Source organism: Nannobrachium achirus (genome assembly GCF_963921795.1).
Source record: "Nannobrachium achirus genome assembly, chromosome: 1".
Lineage (NCBI taxonomy): Eukaryota > Metazoa > Chordata > Actinopteri > Myctophiformes > Myctophidae > Nannobrachium > Nannobrachium achirus.
Window position 1 is genome coordinate 33,276,311 of NC_137810.1, and position 20,913 is coordinate 33,297,223.

A 20,913-nucleotide genomic window follows, 5' to 3' on the forward strand; every position below is an offset into this window, starting at 1 on the left:
GGACCCCCATCTCAAAATATTTAGTTCCAGGGGACCCCCCAGAATCAAACTTTTAGTTACAAATGTTCACTTAAAACATTTTTTGCACACATTTTCACGTTCTTTTCAAAAATAGCAGATCTACAAGCTCAATCTGCTATTTTTCAATAGCTAAATCATAAAATAATTAAGGCCCCCTCCACCTTGGGCCCTAGTAACTCAATCCCACTCCCCCCCCCCCCCCCCCCCCCCTGTGACGCCCCTGGTTGTTTCTCAGACAGAGGAGACGGCATTGAGTGGAACAGTGTGTGTTTGGGGGCCAGCCTTCTCCTTGGGGCTGGGCCTGTCCAGGACGGAGATCTGTGTGACGGTGCTGCTGCTCTCTGTGAACAGTGTGCGTCGTCGCTTACTGTAACGCAGATAGTTCTGTGTTTGCCATTTCCACAGCCTCTTCTTCAGCTCCGCCTGCACCTAGCACACACACAATACATGTGTATATGCACGATTGCTTGTATGTATAAGCCCCTTTTCCACTGCAAGGTGGAACCAGAACTTTCAGGAACCTGAACCTATTTTTTTGGTTCTGGTTTTGTTTCCATTGCACACGGCCCGGTTCCAGACAAGGTTCCTGGAACCTTTTTTAGGTCCTGCTACTGAGGTAGAACTAAACTTTAGTTCTGGGAACCTATGGGTGGGGCCCATAGGTTTTTGGGACCTTCCCGGTTAGGTCTGGTTATATGGAAACGTAAGCAGAACTTGGTCCCGGAACTTCACAGGTTCTTGAAAGTTCTTGGTTCTGGAAAGTTCTGGTTCTAGTTCTGGGTTGGCCCTACAGTGGAAATGGGGCTATGTCACAGTGTTTTTGAGATTCAGTGAGATTGAGACCAGGAGCGCTCGTTTTTGGGCACGAGGTGGAGCAAGCGGTGCTTCCTTACGGGAACTGCCCATAAGTTCCGACATCTCATTAGTCCTACAGGGTTAGGTTTAGGCATAGTTTTACTGAGGTTAGGGTTATCATTCACCAGGTTAACATTCACCAGGTTAACATTCACCAGCGTCGGCAGGTTAGCATTCACCAGGTTAGGTTTAGGCATAGTTTTACTTAGGTTAGGGTTAGGATTAGGTTTAGGCATAGTAGCATTCACCAGGTTAACATTCGCTAGCGTCGGCAGGTTAGCATTCACCAGGTTAGCATTCACCAGTGTCAGCAGGTTAGCATTCACCAGGTTAGTATTCACCATCGTCGACATGTTAGCATTCACTAGGTTAGCATTCACCACCAGGTTAGCATTCACCAGTGTCAGCAGGTTAGCATTCACCAGCGTCGGACTAATGGGCCATGGCACCAGCTCCTTCCGGGGACCCATAAGGTGAACAACAAAACAAGCGCTCCGGTCCCAATCACACTGTAACATATACATTACACACACATGCACGCATGTCACACGTACGCATGCACATACACAAACAGGCAAAAACTGGCCCTTTCACAGCCATGTAATAGAAGGGCAAACGCAGAGAGCACGTTTGATTTTTCTGTACTGTACCACTTAGTCAGCACTGGCTATTGTCTGGTCTGGCTTGTTGGTAGTTGGTACACCTAGCTACATAATCAGACTCGATATTAATTTACGTAATTAGTTGCAGCTGTCTTTATACTGCTATATCATCTGTCAAAAGAGTTAATTGAAAATGAGATGTTGGTGGGGAAAAAATCCATCCTTCATGCTCCAGTCAGCTGAGCCCTCTATTGGAGTGTTGCGCCACCTCCGTTCACTTCATGGGGCCAGGTCTTCTACATACACATCTATCTGGCGAGTAGTGACAAAGCACTTACAGAATGCATTGGAATCTATGAGGGAAAAGTGACATTTCGAGTTACATGAACCACGTGACCGGCACCGTTTCTGACCCTGCATTGGCAGAACTCTCTAAGACAAGGCTCTGGCTCCAGTGTATGGTGGCTGTAGTTATTCTTTCTCTTCTCTATTTTACATTACGTTTACATTTATATAAGGTGTTTTTGTCTCGCCATCTAGCAACCGGAGGTCGGATTAGTGGGACTAAAAGTCTGTACTAGACACCAAATGCCAGGTTAATGTTTTTAACCAATTACATCGATTATACGAGGTCACGTGAGGGGGTTGGCCTTATCTTTCAAAGTTGTTGTGTTCCACTCTGCCTGGTGATTGCGATCGGATGTGTCACCAAATTACGTGGCTACATACATTGCTAGTTATTGAAGACAGGATAAAGGCTATAGCAAATGTTTTTACAAAGCGGAGAGAAAGAAAAAAGGTCACATTCAATTATAGGCTTGTTTGGGTCATGTATTCATTGTGTCAGTGACATAATGTTGTAATCATTGTGTTTATTAATTTATAATCAAACATTTGAAATAAACGTATTGAAACTTGAAAACATCCATGACAGCATGATCAGTTCTTTGTGGAACGGTCCTCACTTACCTCTCCATTCAGGAAACAATAGAGCAAAGCCACCACAAATCCCTGAGGAACAAGACACAAGGCTATTGACTAAAACTTGTTGACTCAGTCATTCTCACACACCCATCCTTTCCAATCAGGTCTCTTTTTCACTTCATCTCTATCTTAGTAATTTTTCTTGCTTCCTCTCACTAGCAGTATGTGGAAGACACTTTATATTTAAAGGACCACCTCTATATCCCTTTTATTTGAATCACTTTCTCTTTGCCTTCCATGTCATGGTAGGCAATTTACAATTTAGGCATTTTTGTAGACTTATCCAGAGTGGCCTTCAAAGTACAATAGCAATGTCAAATAAAAGGATATAATAAAATATGCAAAGGATATGCTACAAAGTAACCAGGATAATAATTCATAAAAACACTGTACCAAGGATCAATCAACATAGTAAACAAGGAAGAACTGCATAATAGTAAATATAACAATGGGATTGTCAGTGTGGTGCTAAACCCCAATTCCAGTGAGCATCTTCTAAAACATAACATGAAACATCAAAAATGTCAGGTCAAGGTTGTCATAATATTTACATTTAACAATTTTATTGGCTCACATCACATTAAAAATATGATTATGCGTTTCAGCACAGAGTCTGAAGTAGTTTTGCTGCAGAAAAACGCATAAGCATTCCTTGAATCCCTGCCCATTTTCACCCCTAGAATACGTGGCCAATCACAGTGGAATATGGGATTGACTGTTGGTTTGACCTTTTCGGAGATTCCCTGCCCATATGCACATCCAAAAAGTGGCTTTCAGAAGCCATCTGACATTCAGACCGGCTGTTCAAAGTAACCATGCAGAGGCCTTTAAGAGGCAGGGTTTTAGACAGCGGTGCAGCAGGGAGGTTATAACACAGCTTGGGAGCCAGCCAGGAAAACAGTGTAGGCTGCTTGGAGTTGTGGCCAGGTTACACATTGTTAACTTGTCATTCTGCATCACATTCACCCAGTTCCAGTGCACTTCTCCATAAAGCATGTGCATGTTACTGTAATCAAGTAGATCTCAACTCCCACACATCTCAATCACGCACGCACGCACGCACGCGTACGCACGCACGCACGCACGCACGCACGCACGCACGCACGCACGCACGCACGCACGCACGCACGCACGCACGCACGCACGCACGCACACACACACACACACACACACACACACACACCTGAAAGGAGCCCAGTCCCAGCTCTATGAAGATGCGTGCCTCTGCTCCGGTGTGTTCTGGCAGGAAGGCGAACACCATGTAATGCATCCCAAACAGAGGGATAAGAAACAGGGTGGACTTGGCCAGTCTCCTGCACACATAGCAGGGTGAAAGAGAGAGAAATATTATGTACTGTATGTGTATTGTATATCAGAGAAGAGGATGCCTGGATCTGGACAGTAACAAGGGCATTCAAGGAATGTCCTGGTAATGTGAGGACATGTTATGAATTCAGGCATTAATGCCTGACGGCGTCGCCGGTTCGATTCCCAATCTGGACGACGGACAACCTTTGCCGCATGTCACTACCTGTCTCTCCCCCAATTTCCTGTTAGTCTACTGTCCAATAAAGGCATAAAAGCCCAATAAACAAATATAAAAAAAATATTAAAAAAAAACTCCAGGGGCTTGAATTACATCAAAGTAGACTACATATCTTTTACTAAATAAAACATTACTAGATATGTAATACAAATGAAAAACAGAACAAAAGACAATAACAATATGGATAATATAACAAAGAAAAGACACAGCAAAAGTATATCGCAACAATAAAAGTCAAAGAAAGAAAAATCTTGGGGGATGGAGTGGAAAGGGCTGCCTGCATAAAGTCACCTCAGGTTTGAGGGAGGGAGAAGATGTGAAATTACACCATTAGCTCAGTCATTAGGGCCTTTGGACAATAAGGTTCTGTGTTCGATGCCAGGCACTCCAACTCATTATGTGATTAGCACGGCTTGGGTAACCAAGTCATGTGTTAAGTACTGAGATTTGATGCTACTGTAGCTAGGTGTTGTGCTCCTCCCAGGGGTCTAGTCCATATTCTGATAGTAATTATTGCTACTGTTTATTCAGTAGCAGTTTCCCCGTCTCTCTAGCTCTTTAAAACTAACAGTAAAATATATTTCCCTGTGAGTAAACAATTTCAACCAATCAGGAGAGACAACCCAGTCATCAGCTTCCAGTTCCAGTTCTGATCATTTGTCTACAATTCCTATTTCACTTTGTATATTAGACAGACATAAGGCAGCATGTAGTCAACACCAGTATAACAAAGAGTTATTTTCTGACACAAACAACAGTAAAGAGTAAATGAGACATTATGATAAAAGAGATCAAATAAGACACAACTTACACACTCTCAACCCAAGTAGAATCAGTCACACAATTAGTAGAATCAGTCACACTAGGAAATGCTAACAAATAAACAGACTTCATACTATAACATTTCAGAGACAATTGTTCAAATGTTGTTCGAGAGCCGATTTTCGCCAAATGTTCACAACACCCAACTCTCAAGCTCACAGCGCAGTTGTGTTTAAGTGATTATCTTGTTTTGGGAAGTTAGGTATTGTCAATGGAAACAATTTATCACAATAGGCAAATATATGCATCCACGAGGGTGTGTGTGTGCCGTGTGCCTATGTGTCACCATGCTTATTGTGTTTGTGGTACTTACATGAAGTGACCGGTGTCATTGCCACCAACACCTGGAGACTTGAGTTTCTGCACCAGGATACGGATCACATTTATGAAGATGACAAAGTTCACCTGCAGCACACAAATGTGGAAGTATCAGATAAACTGTAAGCCTCTGTGGGAAGTGTTACAACCCTGAGGTCCTATGTTCATTTTACGCTTGTGCGTATAGTACATAAACAAGTTTTAACCTTCTGTGTAGGTTTGTGTATGCCTCTCTCTCTCTCTGTTGGCGTGTGACTGTGTGCATGATGGGCTACTGTAACTGTGGGTGGCTGATTGGGTGGGTGAGTGAGGAAATGTTTTTGCAGGTTGTTGCTGGCAGCTTCTAAGGGCAGTCTAGACTCTAAAAAGGTCAGTTTTCTTTCCACTCCACTCGCAGTCAGCCAACCTGTCACACTTTGTATTAAGTTTGTTAGAGGTGTTCATTGGTGGCCTGGTTTTGGTTAGGGCTCCTCCTGTGTTTGATTAGGTAAGTTTAGGTTGTTTTATATTTAGTTTCCTTTAGTTTCTTATTTTGGCTGGCTCCAGCTCACTTGGAAGACACTGATTATTTTATAAAAAACCCTAGAAAGGCTGAACATTAGCTGTTGCAGGTGGTTCTTGGGAGCTGGGAAGAAGGGAGTCCCACTTTATAATGTTACACCATATGTTACCCCTAAGACAGGTCATACAGAAGCCATGATTCAATGAAAGTGCACACTGTATTTCTGTTGTACGGCTTACTAACCAGTAGTGATGCAGTTATAGGTCCTTTTATGAGCCACCATATGAAAGCCACATCTGTGTCATCCCAGCAGCTAGTGAAACAAACAAGAAAGGTATTATTTTATATATTTCAGCTCAGAATAACCACATGCTTAGATTGTCCATACCATTTATTGCTATGATATTACCATTTATGCAATGATATTGCATTTAGTTTGGCGTTGTAGCTCTGCTGTGATGATACAGATTATCTGCTCGAACATGAGACATAATCTGATATCACAGACCCCCCCAGAGCAAGCATGATATAACATGCACATAACATTGAACCTTCAGTTGCATGATTTAAGATATCACATATCATAATCCATACACAACACAGTACAATCCATAAACAAACATATTAACAAGTAACTACATTTCACAGGGAGGAGGCCGAACAGGGAACACACACTTAGAACAGGGAACTGCTTAAACAGACCGCTTGAGATGCATTGTGGGTAAGAGGCCGTATGAGAATTATATTTTAGCCAATGACAATGAACATCTCAGGTGACAGACTGCTCTTGAGGGTGTATGATGAATTAACTTGTTAACGAATGAATGAAGGGGGGTCCGGGGAGATGGCAACAACACATTATGCCTTCCATATACTGTATAAAAGAACGTCCAAATCCCTCTAAGTTGTCAAAAGGGGATGTTTTGTTAGATTTTTGTTTCACTGCAACATCTTCGAGAAGTTGCAATGGTGATCTTGGTTGACAGACACAGAAACACACAATGAGACATGATGGCACAATATCTCTCTCTGTACAGATCACACGCACCCAGCCACACAACCATGCACTTGAACTGGATTACTGTATTTCACGTGAGTGCATCCTTCCATCTATCTTTAAACAGCATTCAAGCCGTTTGAAATGAATGCAGTGGTCAAGCGGAATCCTCACCCCCTGTTATCATAGAAGTTTCGGGTTAGGACCCACACCATTATGATAGTTGTTGGGAGACCTGGAAGGGCACAGGTAGACATACACATGGCAGTTAGACCATTTCGTTGTTGTCGCGTGGAAACCTTGTATGTCCAAAACCGTTTGTTTTGTATTCATCATTTTAAAAATTATTTAAAATAGTGAAAATAGCTAATCTACATGCACACAACGCCTCGTACCGCGAGGCGTTGTGTGCTTGTAGATCTGCTATTTTCAATAGTTTTGTGCGGCAGTCTTGTATGATGAAGCAGGGCTTTACAAAAAAAAGACAAATTTGAAACTTGGAGATACAAGGTTTCTACCGGACAGTGACGAATTGCATATCATATCATATCACATTGCAGTATTGATACTTTTACTCAAGTAAAGAATTTAAGTCCTTTTTCTACCACTGCCATCTGATGACATTGTCAGTGGTGCCTGGGTAATTTCTCGTTTGTTTGGTTCATGTCTTTTTGAAGCTTACCTGTGAAAACCCTGGAGTTTCTTGTGCTCTGTATATCTCCAAAGCATTATAGTTTTACAACTAAAGTCTGTTACGTTTTTGTGACATATATAAGATTTTAAAGATTTGTCAAGATTTTCTTTATATTTTGCAAATAGAAAAAGCAAATATGTCAGATCTACAACACGTCAAGACACGTGACGTGCGATGCATCATGGCCTCGTTGTTATTTTCACTATTTGCATTATTTAACCCATTAAAACCGGGGAAAGCATCTGCGTCATTTTAGATTTTTGTGTTGGCTATTCAAAAAAATATATACTGTATATAAAGTGTCACTTTGTGCACATTTTTGAACATTTTTGAAAAGTTTTGCAAGTGTGAGAACTACAGATTTAGAAGGTATTTGATCAAATCTAACCCCTGGGTGTGTGGATGCATGCTGGTATGGTGAACAGCGGGACGCTCACCCCAGCCGATGAGAGTGTACCACCAGAAGTACTTCTTCTGGGAGACAAAGGTGAGGGCCAGCAGGGTCTGCAGATACATGCCCTCCACCAGCAGCCAGAAGTAGTTGGCCAGGATGCTGAACTGGAAGAACGCCACGGCTGACTTGCAGGACACCTGCAGGACGGCAACACAAACAACCATCATGTCAGCCTGTCCATCTTATCAAACATATCATTTTCCGAATGTCTGTCTGTCTGAGTGAGTGTCTGTCTAACACAATAACAACATGGCAGGGCTTCTGGTACATAACACTGTTATGAAGGGCTAAAATCCTTTTACAGAGAGACAGACACAGACATTTCAGTGTGTGTGTGTGTGTGTGTGTGTGTGTGTGTGTGTGTGTGTGTGCGTGCGTGCGTGCGTGCGTGCGTGCGTGCGTGCGTGCGTGCGTGCGTGCGTGCGTGCGTGCGTGCGTGCGTGCGTGCGCTTTCATGTGCGTGTGTAGGTTTTCATGTGGCTCTGACGTGGCAAAGATCTACTGTTGTGGTCTGGTAATCTGTGTCTGTGCTGCTCCCTGCTGGGTCCCAGTGATGAGCAGACGCTGGACCCTCGTGGCTACACAACGGCCATACTTATATAGCGTGACCTCAAGCGCTCCTATATATAACAGCACAAAAGTTGGATTGAGAAACACTCGTCCTTAATGCTCTCCCAACCTGAACCTTGGCTCATTCACGCCAGGAGCTTCAATCCCACTCGCTGCTCTCAACATTAATAAGCCCCCCATGTGCTACTGAGGCCTGCGCACTGCAGGCAATCTGCTCTAACTCATCATGCGCATCGTCGCTGTCGGGTGGAAACCTTGTACTGTCCAAAAAACTCATTATTATTCTTAAAACATTCAATAAAATAGTGAGAATACTGATATGGAGATACACGGTTTCTGTGTGTTAACTCTGTGGCCTTAATTGTGTATTAATTTAAGAATGAACAAACTAAAAGCATTAGCACAAAGTGTAACCACACAATGGAAGTGCACTGTAATTGTGTTGACATTGATTTGTTGTTCCCTTTTAGTTAGATTTCCAACTCCATTACTTGTCCATACGTGGCCATTAAGGCATGCCATTAAGTGTCCATTAAGTCCATTATGTGTACTCACAGTACCACTCCTTAAATAAAATCAGTATGACAAAATGACTTTAAAGCTTCAGCCTCAGTCGATGATGCCGTTATTATTTAGGTGGAGCAAATACATATGTATTGGTTATTATGATTATGATTTTTTTTCGGCAGCTTGATGCCCGACCTTCAGTGCGTCATGTACGTCAAGGTAGCGGCGGCACTGCAATTACATGTGCTCAATTTATCATAAATGCAGAATAGGGACCAACTGAGCCATACAACCTTCTTGGATAATTCTAGGCACAAGACCTCAATATCAATAAAGACTTATCCTATACATAGCCTATGAATTTACTTAGGATCAAATACAGTGCAATCATAAAAAAAACACCATGTCACCTCAATGAAAGTTAACCAAATCAATGATGTGCTAGTTGAGTGTTAATACCTTTGCTGCAGGGTGCAGCCATTATCAAGATGAAATCGTTTGAAATGCAGTGTTATTTAAGCTAGTTGGATCACTGCAGTTCAGTTCAGTTGCAGGAGATTATGAAATTGAGAAAGCTAGCATTTGTCATTTAACCCTGTTTTGTACAATGTTGCTCTTCCAAAATATTGATTGAAATGAGTCATGGTTAGAGAATGACGCACACATACCGTGGACACTAAGCAGTGGTCCATGTCCTCATCAGAGAAGAGGACGCCGTCTTTAATGAAGACGGCGCTGGCCCTCAGGATGAAGGAGGAGAACAGGTTGATGTGGATGTAGTTCCTGGTGCAGTGGAACTTCCTGCTGGGCCGAAGAGAAAAAACAATCTATTAGGAGAGTTCGACGTCTTTACGTTTTATTTTCCTGCTTGTGAATCGTCTAGGCTTGTGTTTTAATTTGACTTTACCTTTAATGGGGTCAGAAGGGGCAGTGGGGGTCAATTCTGGGGACATAAACAGCTCGTAAATCGGTTCTATCGCTTCCAGCTTGAATGCCTGAGAGGAGAGTCCCCTGACTTAACCACTTAACCCTATAATACTTTGTTGACCGGGATCCACCAGGGGTCTATACTTGGTCCTCTTCTATAGCCACTATACAAGTTGGTGGTGTAAAGTAACTAAGTACATTTACTTAAGTACTGTACTGAAGTACACTTTTGAGATATTTGTACTTTACTTGATTTACTTCTTATTTCCAATTTCCGATACTTTTACTTCTACTCTACTACATCTCAGATTCAAATATTGTACTTTTACTCCACTACATTTATTTGACAACTTACTTGACGTTACTTTGTAGATTTAGATTTTCATTACTAAACATACATTAACCACTTCAGCCTTCACTATGTTTCGGCCATTCGAAAATAGACGATGTGAGAGAAGCAGGGGGTTTACCTGAACACGGTGAACACAAAGATGGCAGAAATGAGAGAGATGAGGGAGGTGGCGTATCCAGCGGTGTACACCTGCTTGACGTTGGAGAAGTAGCTTGTCTAAAATGGGGGACAAAAAGGAATGTTTATTCACACCAACGTAATGGCTGATTTATGCTTGGTTGCACACTGTGTCGCGCACCCACAAATAGCCGACCTACAAGCTTAAAAGGTTATTTTAAATGCGTAACACAGGCACGCAATTAAGTACAAATCAGGATTTAGCCTATTGTGAGAATGTAGATCTTTTATTTGAAAAAAAGGGGGAAAAAGGGGGGGAGAAATATTTTCTTTGGTGATTACAAAAAAAAACCACAGGATTTTTAAGTTTAGGGTTAAGTGTGTCAATAGAGACAACATCATGGCAATCAGTTAGGCTACATACGTACTACAGTGCACATGAAACAGTGGAATAACAAGGTTGCAATGGACAGCACTAAAAATAGAAACATTCTGAATTGAAGTCTGTGCCTGTTCAAAGTCCACCAGGGAGCTGTAGGGCTTCTAATCACTGTCTATCCTTTCTGGGTATCTGTTCTATTTTCTCTTCCTTTCTCTCCAGTGTTCATGTGCTCTGGGGAGCAGCTACTGTAGTTGAAAATTCAACATTTATGCACCCATCCATTCTTGATTTTGACTGCTATCTTGATTGTAACCTAGACTTTTAACCTTTTTGACCCAAAACCTAATTGTCTCTTCAGGGCAGCCCCACAGATCATTTCAAACAAGTTTAAAAACATTAACTCAAGTTATCTTGCCCCACACACGCACGCACGCACGCACGCACGCACGCACGCACGCACACACACACACACACACACACACACACACACACACACACACACACACACACACACACACACACACACAGACTCAAAAGCACGCAAAAGATCTTCCTTGCCTCATGACAAATCTTTCCTCATTTCCTCACTCTAACCACTTAGCCGAAACACTTTGTCGTACCACAAATAGCAAAAATAGCCATTCTGCAAACTGGCAAAAATAATGTGTTCCAGCTGTTTTCTCTATTTCTGAATTAAATAAAAGAATGTGTAGGCCTACATTTTGAAGATGTTTGAAAATTGAGTGTAAACAAAATAGCGATGCTAGGGTTGGTTTCTTTTTTACGCAATTGTTTAATTGTGGTATAATCTAACATAAATATCAAACATATCAACCAATCTACGTTTTATTTACCCAAAATATATGCAAGCATTTAATTCAGTCTGATCAGAATCAGGGATAAAACATATCCCCACAGCACCAGTGAAACAAATGACACACACACACACGCACACGCACACGCACACACACACACACACACACACACACACACACACACACACACACACACACACACACACACAAAACCCAACCCTGATGACCACATATAATGCCTCTACCTCTGATTCGGTTTCTATGTACTCATAGTCCTCACAGGCCTCCAGGTAGCTGGGATAGATATCCGTCCAGCCGTCCTCCGTACAATTTCTGTAGATGAACCCTGGGAAACACAGCCATTGTTCATAAAGGGTTAGAGAGTCATGAGCAACAACTACTGTATCCCTAGAGAACCTTGATTTTAACATAAGATACTGTCGGAGACTGAGTAGGGTGGAAGGCATTTACTGTAAGGAAAGGAATGGGTTATAGAAGGTTCTGAAACACACGCAATGAGAAGAGAGAAATTATTAAATCAGCTAGAATGCGGGCAGTGGAACCCAAACAAACACCAAATGAGGAGAGACAGCAAATAGGTATTTGAAATGTGGTTGGTGAATAATGGGAACTAGTTTAACAAGATGTATAAGGTCCGTACAAACCTTGAGAGATTATTTTGTGTGATTAATTCGCATGAATTTAAACTACTGTTCATGTTATGAGTACATGTACACTAAGCACAATTATAACAAGGCAATGAAGCAATGTCATTATTTTTCTAAACAAGGTACGTTTTTCAGCAATAAAAGTTTGATGTGAAATAATCGTGACACATTTTAATATCGTTTATTTACGTCGCTTCTGGTGTGTAATGACCCTATGAGCAGAGGCCATGCTGCCAAAGGGTGGCGCTAGAGGGAAAGGCCTGTGGTCACCAAAATCTGCAGGATTCATCCGGTAATCTGACCATTAGAGTTTGATTGATATTTTAATTGTGTCTTTCATGAGTGTTTTTTATGTTTGTTCGGGAGCCCCTAACCAATGACAATTTTCTAACTTGTCCGACTTTCTTTCTTTCTTTCTTTCTTTCTTTCTTTCTTTCTTTCCGGATAAACGCTATTTTTCCGCTTTACTCCTCCAACAGTTTTGGTGGCACGCACTTGGTCCATGTGTCAAATCTACCGGCTTCATTGGGACTTGTCTGCTTGCATTTTGCTAAGAGATACGTTATATAGTTTAATTTATTTGTTAATACATTTTCTCCATTGACTTGAATGGGAAAATATGCATGGAGATGACTGACATCATACTGTACTGTAGATCTGACATCATAGACCACATGGGACTGACACAGTATGTCCATATACAGTGTATGGGCGTTGACATTAGGGATCTCTATATATGGGCATAAAAGGGACAAGGACGGAATGGTTAGCACAGCTCAAATTCAATGGACTGACAGATACAGAGATATCCATATATGGGCATGAAAGAGACAAACGGTAAGACGAAATACATTTCCCAGCGGATTCCTCGTGACTCGTGTCAGCAACCACACTTGCAATTTCCCAGAATTGCATCTTTCTAGTTCTTAGCTTTATTCTAGGCATATTCATGCATATTTATAAAAGCTAAATCTGTCACTTATATATATTTAAAAAGTGACAGATTATTAAAACCACAATCTTCACCTGTTGATGTTGCACTGGCTCTAATTTCTCATCATTCCCTGTAAACAGGAAACGGCATGGCAAACAAGCATCTCCCTGCTGCTACATCCCACGAGTCAAGTGTATATTGGCTCATTACTGATCATTCTGCTGGCAGTGTTACAGACTTACCGGTATGTATAAAGTGCTCCATTGCGGAAGTGGTAACAAAATACATTGCAAAGTGCAAATTGACAAAGTTACTTTAACTTTATGGCAAACCCAATTGCAAGTATTTCAGATTTTCTATACTTTTACTAGTAGCCTACTGCAAGACTTGAATTACTAGACTAGACTGATTATTATTACAAAACAGAGATGCTGGTGAATGGGTGGCCTGCGTCAATGACACACTTTACGACGCATTCATGTTAGCGTTGCTGGGTCCATGGGACGCAGTTGCTTATTGCAGATTCCATATTAAAAATAATTTGCGGTAAAAAGAAACATTTAAAAAATCCACAGACACCACTATTGTTTATGGTTGTAAACAATAAATTCCATGCAGAAATCGTCTTAGAAACACAATATAAACGAAAGAATAATAATCCAAATCCAAACGCGACCAAATTCTTTGGGGGCACATGTTTGAGTGTAACTGTGGTCTGTTCACTGAACGTGACTCCTCTGTGCCGTCTGTCGTGATGTGCGCAGACCTGACTGTAACCATTAATTTTGAGTGCTATAGTGCAGTCGCTGAAAATTTCTTAAATTAAAAATAAACTGTGATTGTCGTTATAGTGTTGTACCATTATTAAAATGCCACCAAAGAAGATTTTGAAGCTTGCTGCTGGGAAAATAGCAAGCCTATTTTCTAAACCCAAGTCAAAATGTATGTACTTCTAATGATGATGACCCATCTACCAGTGCTTCTACTTCATCTCAAGGTACTATAATAGTTTAGATTGTTTCATTAATTAATTTATTTGTATCTATTGTGTATAAACAATGTAAAGGACAACAGACACATTTCTTTCAGACACATTTTCTACATGAATATAACCATATTATAACCGTATGAGATGAAACACAAGTTAAACGCTGGACTTTGTCAAAAATGACACATTTTATTATGACTCTGTGTGGGACTCATAAAATGTCCCTAGGCTGGGACCCATCCGAAAGACCACCCTCGGGTCCTGGGACCCATTGCATTGAAAACCTAGCAACATCACTGCAAAACATACATTAACATGTATTGAACATACTGTAACCATGGAAGACAGTCAAGGATGTTAACTAAACAATGACGAAGATAAACTAAACTCATTTCCTATCACACACCAATGCACTCCTGTAACTTTCACTAGCGGGAAAAAAATGAAATGCAGTATTAAAAAAAAAAGAATCAGGTACACTTTGGTAAACTCTGGCATTTTGTTGTTGATAGAATCGATGACAACTGTTAAACCCCTACTACCCTGTACACCAGGGAGGTGCTGGGCCCCTGATTCAGCCCGGGAAAAAGAGTTGGAGAGGCCCTCTATAGCGCTGCTGCTACTCAAAGATTTGCCATTTCAGATCATGACAAGTGAGAAGCCAGTGGGCCAATTACATGAGTTATATTTTGTTGTTGTCGGGTGGAAACCTTGTATGTCCAAAACCGTTTGTTTTGTATTTATCATTTAAACAATTATTTAAACTAGTGAAAACAGCCAATCTACAAGCACACAATGCCTCGCACACCGCGAGGCGTTGTTTGCTTGTAGATCTGCTGTTTTCACTACTTTTGTGCGACGGCCTTGTATGATGAAGCAGGGCTTTACTTTGCGAAAAAAATGTACAAATTTGAAACTTGGAGATACGAGGTTTCTGCCCAACAGTGACGATTTACTTTGTTGGCTGCCCAGCCCCCAAAATGGAACGAAGGCCGACATTTTATTTTTATTTTTTCCTAATGGCCGTTTGGGAGTTGTCCCGCTTTTCCCAATGGCCAGCACGTCCCTGCTGTACACACACACATCTGCACATCTCTACAAAACATGGGCACACACACACACACACACACACACACACACACACACACACACACACACACACACACGCACACACACACACACACACACACACACACACACACACACACACACACACACACACAAACAGACGAGTTCCCACACATCATGCACACAACCAGCCAGCTGTTGAGAACAACGGGGACCTTACATCCTGTTCAGATAAAGCATATGTGTGCATATAGACATAACAATATACATTCCAGCACATGCCTATGCCTAATGCACAAACTGTGTGTTTCACAAATGGTTTTGTTGTGCTTGTGGTGGTGCACATATTGTGATTCACAATATGTGCACCACCACAAGCACAACAAAACCTTCTCTCGATACATTCTCTCGACTGTGAGAAGTCCTTTAGTAAAAGCTCTGACTCTGTCTCAGAACAGCCTGATGACTATAAGGCTGTCGGTGTTGAATATGTATGAGGGGGAGGTGGTGTCAGCACGCCACGTTCTCCCACAACATGGCCTGGAGTTAGACTGACGGAGCTCGCTCGCTCACCGTGCTCAACAGCGGCCATGACGCAGACGCAGGGTCACCCGGGCTTCTTGGCAAGCGTTTGTGTGTGTGTGTGTCCCTGTATGCGTTTGGGGAGGCTAAAAACTTGACAGTGCGTGGTAATAATAGATCTTCAGCTTCGTGCTCGCAAACATGCCTGCCTGTCCAGCGCTTCTCAGCACCGGAGCCAAGCAGTCTGTGGGCGGTTTTCTGAATATAATATTTTACACCGGCAGAGTTTTTCCGCGGTACGGGCCATGGCGTTCAGCAGCCAGTGAAGGAATCTGAGGCCCTGCAGCGATAGCGAGGGCGGGTACAGCGGTTGGCTGTGCCAGCTAGCCTTGCTCACCGGAGGTCCAAGGGTAAGGCTCCGGGGAGGGCTTTGCTGTATATCTCCTACCAGTGCTGCTAACGAGCAGCACCGACTCCTTCCCCTGTGCACGGCTCCGCGGTGAACTGTTTGATTTCCCATTAATTCATTATTTTCTCAGACCGTGGCCTTTCTGCAAGCGAGGCCACGTCGAATCACAGCTACTTATCTTAACCCGCATGTGTGGGGGAAGTGGCGCGCGAGCGCCCACCAACGTCACGGTGGGCAATGCGTATGAGCTAAACTTTCTATTCTATTTTGTTCTCTTTCAAACTTTCTGCCATTGAAAATGTGAAATCTATGATATCATCAGTCTTACAGCCACTGAGTGAGTAAAAGATGCCACCTACACATGCTCCACCACTGCTACCACAGTAGGCTATGTCCACTTTTTCTTTAATGAATGAAATGTTATTTTTAACAAATATAATACAATGTAACTACGTAACACAAATGTGGTTGTTGGAGGTGTTCTCCCTGCTCTTCATTTGAGAAATGTAGATTTTGTGGTCAGATAGGACCAATACTGACAAGAGGTACAGAATTGCATAAAGCTCAAAATGTACATTTTCACTATCATATTATGATAGTGATTATGGGTTGCAATTTTGGTGGTGGTGGTTTACTGCAGGGCACTATGTTGATACAATCTACACTGATACACAAACAGCCTTATTTAACTTTTTCTACAGTGACAGTCTAATAGTGGCATAAAACAACAAACAGTACAATTATATGAATTGCAGAATTTACATGTAGCCTATACTGTAAATTGGCATGAGCAGGACATCTTAGGATGGTCGGATTGCAGCTTTAAGTTGTGTCTGTTTGTGACATCATGGAGACTTTTGTCACTGGGGGTAACGCAAACAATTCACAAAGACCCCTTTGCCCTCACCACACACACACACACACACACACACCCATGAATGCAAACGGAACACCACTTGTCAGTCCTCAACTTTATTCTTAGTCCTCAGCCGCGTCCTTTATCTAACGACAACCATTTTATGATGAATGAGTGGCCATAGGCATGTTTGTTTTCTTTAGGTGAGCCAGCTGGACAGAGCAGGAGTTGGGAGAAGGTGGGGTCTTGTAAACAGTCTAGACTGAATTTCTGAAAGCCAAGTTCGTGTCAAGAGATGAGTGGGACGGGACCCTCTATGTAGAATAAGCCTATCGTCTATAAAACACTGTGAAATCATAACACTGTTCCTAAGAGATAGCTAAATATAACCCAGTGCTTAGCTAAACGAAAACGACAGATGCAATAGGCTTACATTCATTGTACTGTAGTGTTTGAGCCTGCAAAAAGTCCCACAGATTAATCTTCTTGATAGACAGAAAACTTGCGTAGGCTCTAGGCTGCACAAAAAAAGAAGGGGGAAAAAAACAGCAGAACTCTAGCTTCACAAACCTTATTGTGGAGTTGAGGTGTTTTTGGGGGTATTGTATATACATTCACAAATGGTTAGAGGAAGCATTTACCTTCCTGATTAGCGAAAAGCTGTGAGATGTTGGCACAGGAGACGCTGACCACCTGTCCCACCTCGGCACGGTGCCAGCAGCGAATGTGGTCCCAGAACGTCCGACATCCTATAGGAAAGGATGAGAGACAGTTAAAACAGACCCTGTTCCTACTACTTCACACAGTCGAGATGAGCAGCTCGAACCGATGAGTTCACTGTAAATATACCATACATCGTTCCGAACTGAGGAAACGCTTCAAATTCAGATACATTCAGGCCCAAATAGCGCATAATTATATAATGCAGTGAGAGCCGGAAGCGGATGGAAAGCATGAGTCCTAATAATTCACCCAGTCACCACACCAGTCATAAACTTAAAACAGAGCAGCGGCATCTGGAAAATGGTCCCGAATGTCGATGAGTGAAAGTATTCACACAGTGAACTATAGTGGCATTTACTGTACAATGACATTCTCTAACTGTTTGTGTAGATATAGAGCTTATGTGGTATGTGGCTGGACCGCTAGGCCAGTGGGCGCCCCACTGGAGCTGAATTTCAACCCACTAAAATGAATAAGTAAATAACTAGACTGCACTCTGTCGAGGTGCCAACTTGCGTCTTGTGCACAAATCTTCTTACCATTTCTGCTTCCTCAATGGCTAAAAGCTCATCCACATACTTCCTTATTGGCTAAAAGTTACTCTATAAAGTAACCCCATTGACTTGAATGGGGAAATTCCATTCCGGCACAACGAAATGGGGGACCCCTCTCAAATTAAAATAGTAAGATTAATTAACGCGATTAAAAATAAATTATGCATTTTAATCACGCTTAGTTTTTTCACCACAAAACCTTTCTCACTGGACAAGTTTCAGGCGTATCGATTTTTCATTTTTCATTTTTTTTCCTGCCTGGCATTTGGCCAGGGCACATCAAAGGGATATTTTCAATACAATCCTCTTGAATTGAAAAGGTTTGGGAACACTGTACAGTATTCTATTTTAGATAAGATTGACACTAATTAACATTTAGGTTTGATTCCTGTCCTACTAACAGTTCTGGACTGATTTTGGATGAAACTTCACAGGTTGAGAGTCAGATCATCAAGTAGTCTATATAATCTGTATTAATTTCCACTAATATTACATCTTTGATTGTGTAAATGCAGAGCTCTTCCCGCATGGGGAAGAACAGTGCTTGCAGTTTTTGTCTAAGGCTTTGCTGCATGCGTGGGTGTACAGTAAGAATCTCTCTGAGTGGCATTCTACAGTAGTTAGCTGACACACTAGGATGCCTGGATAATACGGGAATGGGCATTGCTGTTACTGTAATTACAGCCACATTGTGTGCTGCTGAGGTGGACAGAGCACTATCATGACATGCATCTATAATTGGCATACACTGTACTTGTATATGCGTGCACGCCACTTGCACTCTGACACCTAGATACGTACATGTGTGTGACTGCTCACAGAGTCTCTCTCTCTCTCTCTCTCTCTCTCTCTCTCTCTCTCTCTCTCTCTCTCTCTCTCTCTCTCTCTCTCATTATTCCATATCCATGTCAGGGTTACATATCAGTTACATGTAGGCTGAAGGTTAATAAGTAAAGCCATTGAATCCATCTGTTTGACTAATTACAAAGAAGGAATATTTGCCCAGTTCTCATCTAATACTGATTAAGAAGTCAGGGAGGTGTCTGTGAGATTAGCTCAAGCCTCAACGTCTAGACATTTAATACCAACTATAAATGAACCCAGGCGGGGTTTATTCTGTTCCATGTAAATGTCTTGCTTCTCTCGCTTTTGACACTTTTTATTTGACTTTCCATGCAACAAAGCCCTTCAAACAATTTTGAGTCCTTGTGTCAAGTTAAATGGCAAAAAGTGGATATTTTGCATTAAGGGGGACTTTAACAATATTTTCAACCAAAAGTGGAGCTTTAAGAAACGTCAAACAAAGTCGATATTTACCCGCAACCCATAGAAGTGGTTGCATGACAATTTATATCACATGCCACTGGCTGAAATTGATTGACTAATGACTTGCTTCTACTGGACCACTGATTGACAAATCTTAGTATGCAAGCTTTTTGTATTTATTTTTTAATAAAAATAAAAAATAAAATAGTTCTATGGCTATTATCTTTTGGGTCTTAAAAGGTTTGGGAACCCCTGTACTGCAGTATTATATTTTTGATCAGAAGCTCTCAGATTGAAACCCATTCATATTGTTGTCAAAAGGTGGGCATTATGGGCTTCTTCTGTACCCAACAACAGGCTACTATTCCAATATGAGTGACATCATGACACCCACAGCCACAACACAAACCCAGAATTAGAAAAAAAAAATCACCAAATAACTTTCCTCATAATATGGGGTCGTCGTGGTATAACATGTTTGAGAACCCCTGCTCTAGTGTGTACAGATTGCTTTATACAGTCTATTATGCTTTAGACTGATTATAGTTTCTTGGTTTACTTGATGATCCTAGATAACTACCGTACTTCTATGCATTTGATGTATTACCTTATGTTTATCTTGCTTACTGTAAATCACTCTGGATTAAGAGCTTCTGCTAAATGCCTGAATGGTGAATGTTAACCCTTTCAAAGCCACAGAGGTAGATTGACGATAATTATTAATTAGGCAACTAAGCCACAGACGTAGGTTGACGAGAATAGGCTATTTTTGTTATAAAACAACTCAAAATACATTATTTCTGCCGATTTAATAAACAAGGGTTCCGTACGGAACCTAAACGCTTGCCTCCAGTGAAAGATCATGTAAACAGCGTTTTCTTGTGGTCGTAAAAAAACACTGAAATGGGCTGGCATTGAAAAGGTTAACCTCTATGCCTAAACCTAACCCAAACACTAACCCTAACCTCAGTAACCCTGATGCTGGTGAGTAGCTAACCTGCCGACGCTGGTGTGTTAAATGTTAACCTCTATGCCTAAACCTAACCCAAACCCTAACCATAACCTCAGTAACCCTGACGCTGGTGAGTAGCTAACCTGCCGACCGAAAACAAGCGATCCTTCCCCCACCGTCTCCCACGGATTCCGTAATAGCACACTGCTAGGCTACTTTAGAAACTTAGGCTGACAGATAGAAGTAGCCTAATACACGCAGGCTACCACCCGCAGAAGAACATGTTATTTCTTATGTGATTTCTTATCAGACCATTTCTTATCAGACAAACTGCATTATTACGTTTAATTAGCGTACCGTAAATTGTGCTGCGACCGACTTTTTGGTGTTAGCCTTAATGTCTTACAGTACCATGTGCTGTTTACATGTCTTATTAATAAAGTATTCAATCAATCAATCCAACTCTCGACAAAGTAAGTAGGCTACCTGCCTTATGATACATCAAAGA

At 41.7% G+C, this 20,913-nt stretch overlaps 1 protein-coding gene across 1 annotated transcript in view; it reads right to left on the reverse strand.

The window, feature by feature from the left end:
• Nucleotides 1–252: 252 nt before the first annotated feature.
• ghrhrb (growth hormone releasing hormone receptor b) overlaps nt 253–20,913 on the reverse strand; it is a gene marked incomplete at both ends in the record, with an annotated part of 37,413 nt that continues 16,752 nt past the window's right edge. The window contains 11 exons of the mRNA XM_080728349.1: nt 253–450; nt 2,448–2,489; nt 3,646–3,775; nt 5,144–5,235; nt 5,894–5,963; nt 6,822–6,882; nt 7,779–7,932; nt 9,541–9,673; nt 10,270–10,367; nt 11,711–11,811; nt 17,552–17,659. Of these exons, the coding sequence (XP_080584475.1) occupies nt 253–450; nt 2,448–2,489; nt 3,646–3,775; nt 5,144–5,235; nt 5,894–5,963; nt 6,822–6,882; nt 7,779–7,932; nt 9,541–9,673; nt 10,270–10,367; nt 11,711–11,811; nt 17,552–17,659 (1,187 nt within the window). The remainder of the gene's footprint in view (nt 451–2,447; nt 2,490–3,645; nt 3,776–5,143; nt 5,236–5,893; nt 5,964–6,821; nt 6,883–7,778; nt 7,933–9,540; nt 9,674–10,269; nt 10,368–11,710; nt 11,812–17,551; nt 17,660–20,913) is intronic.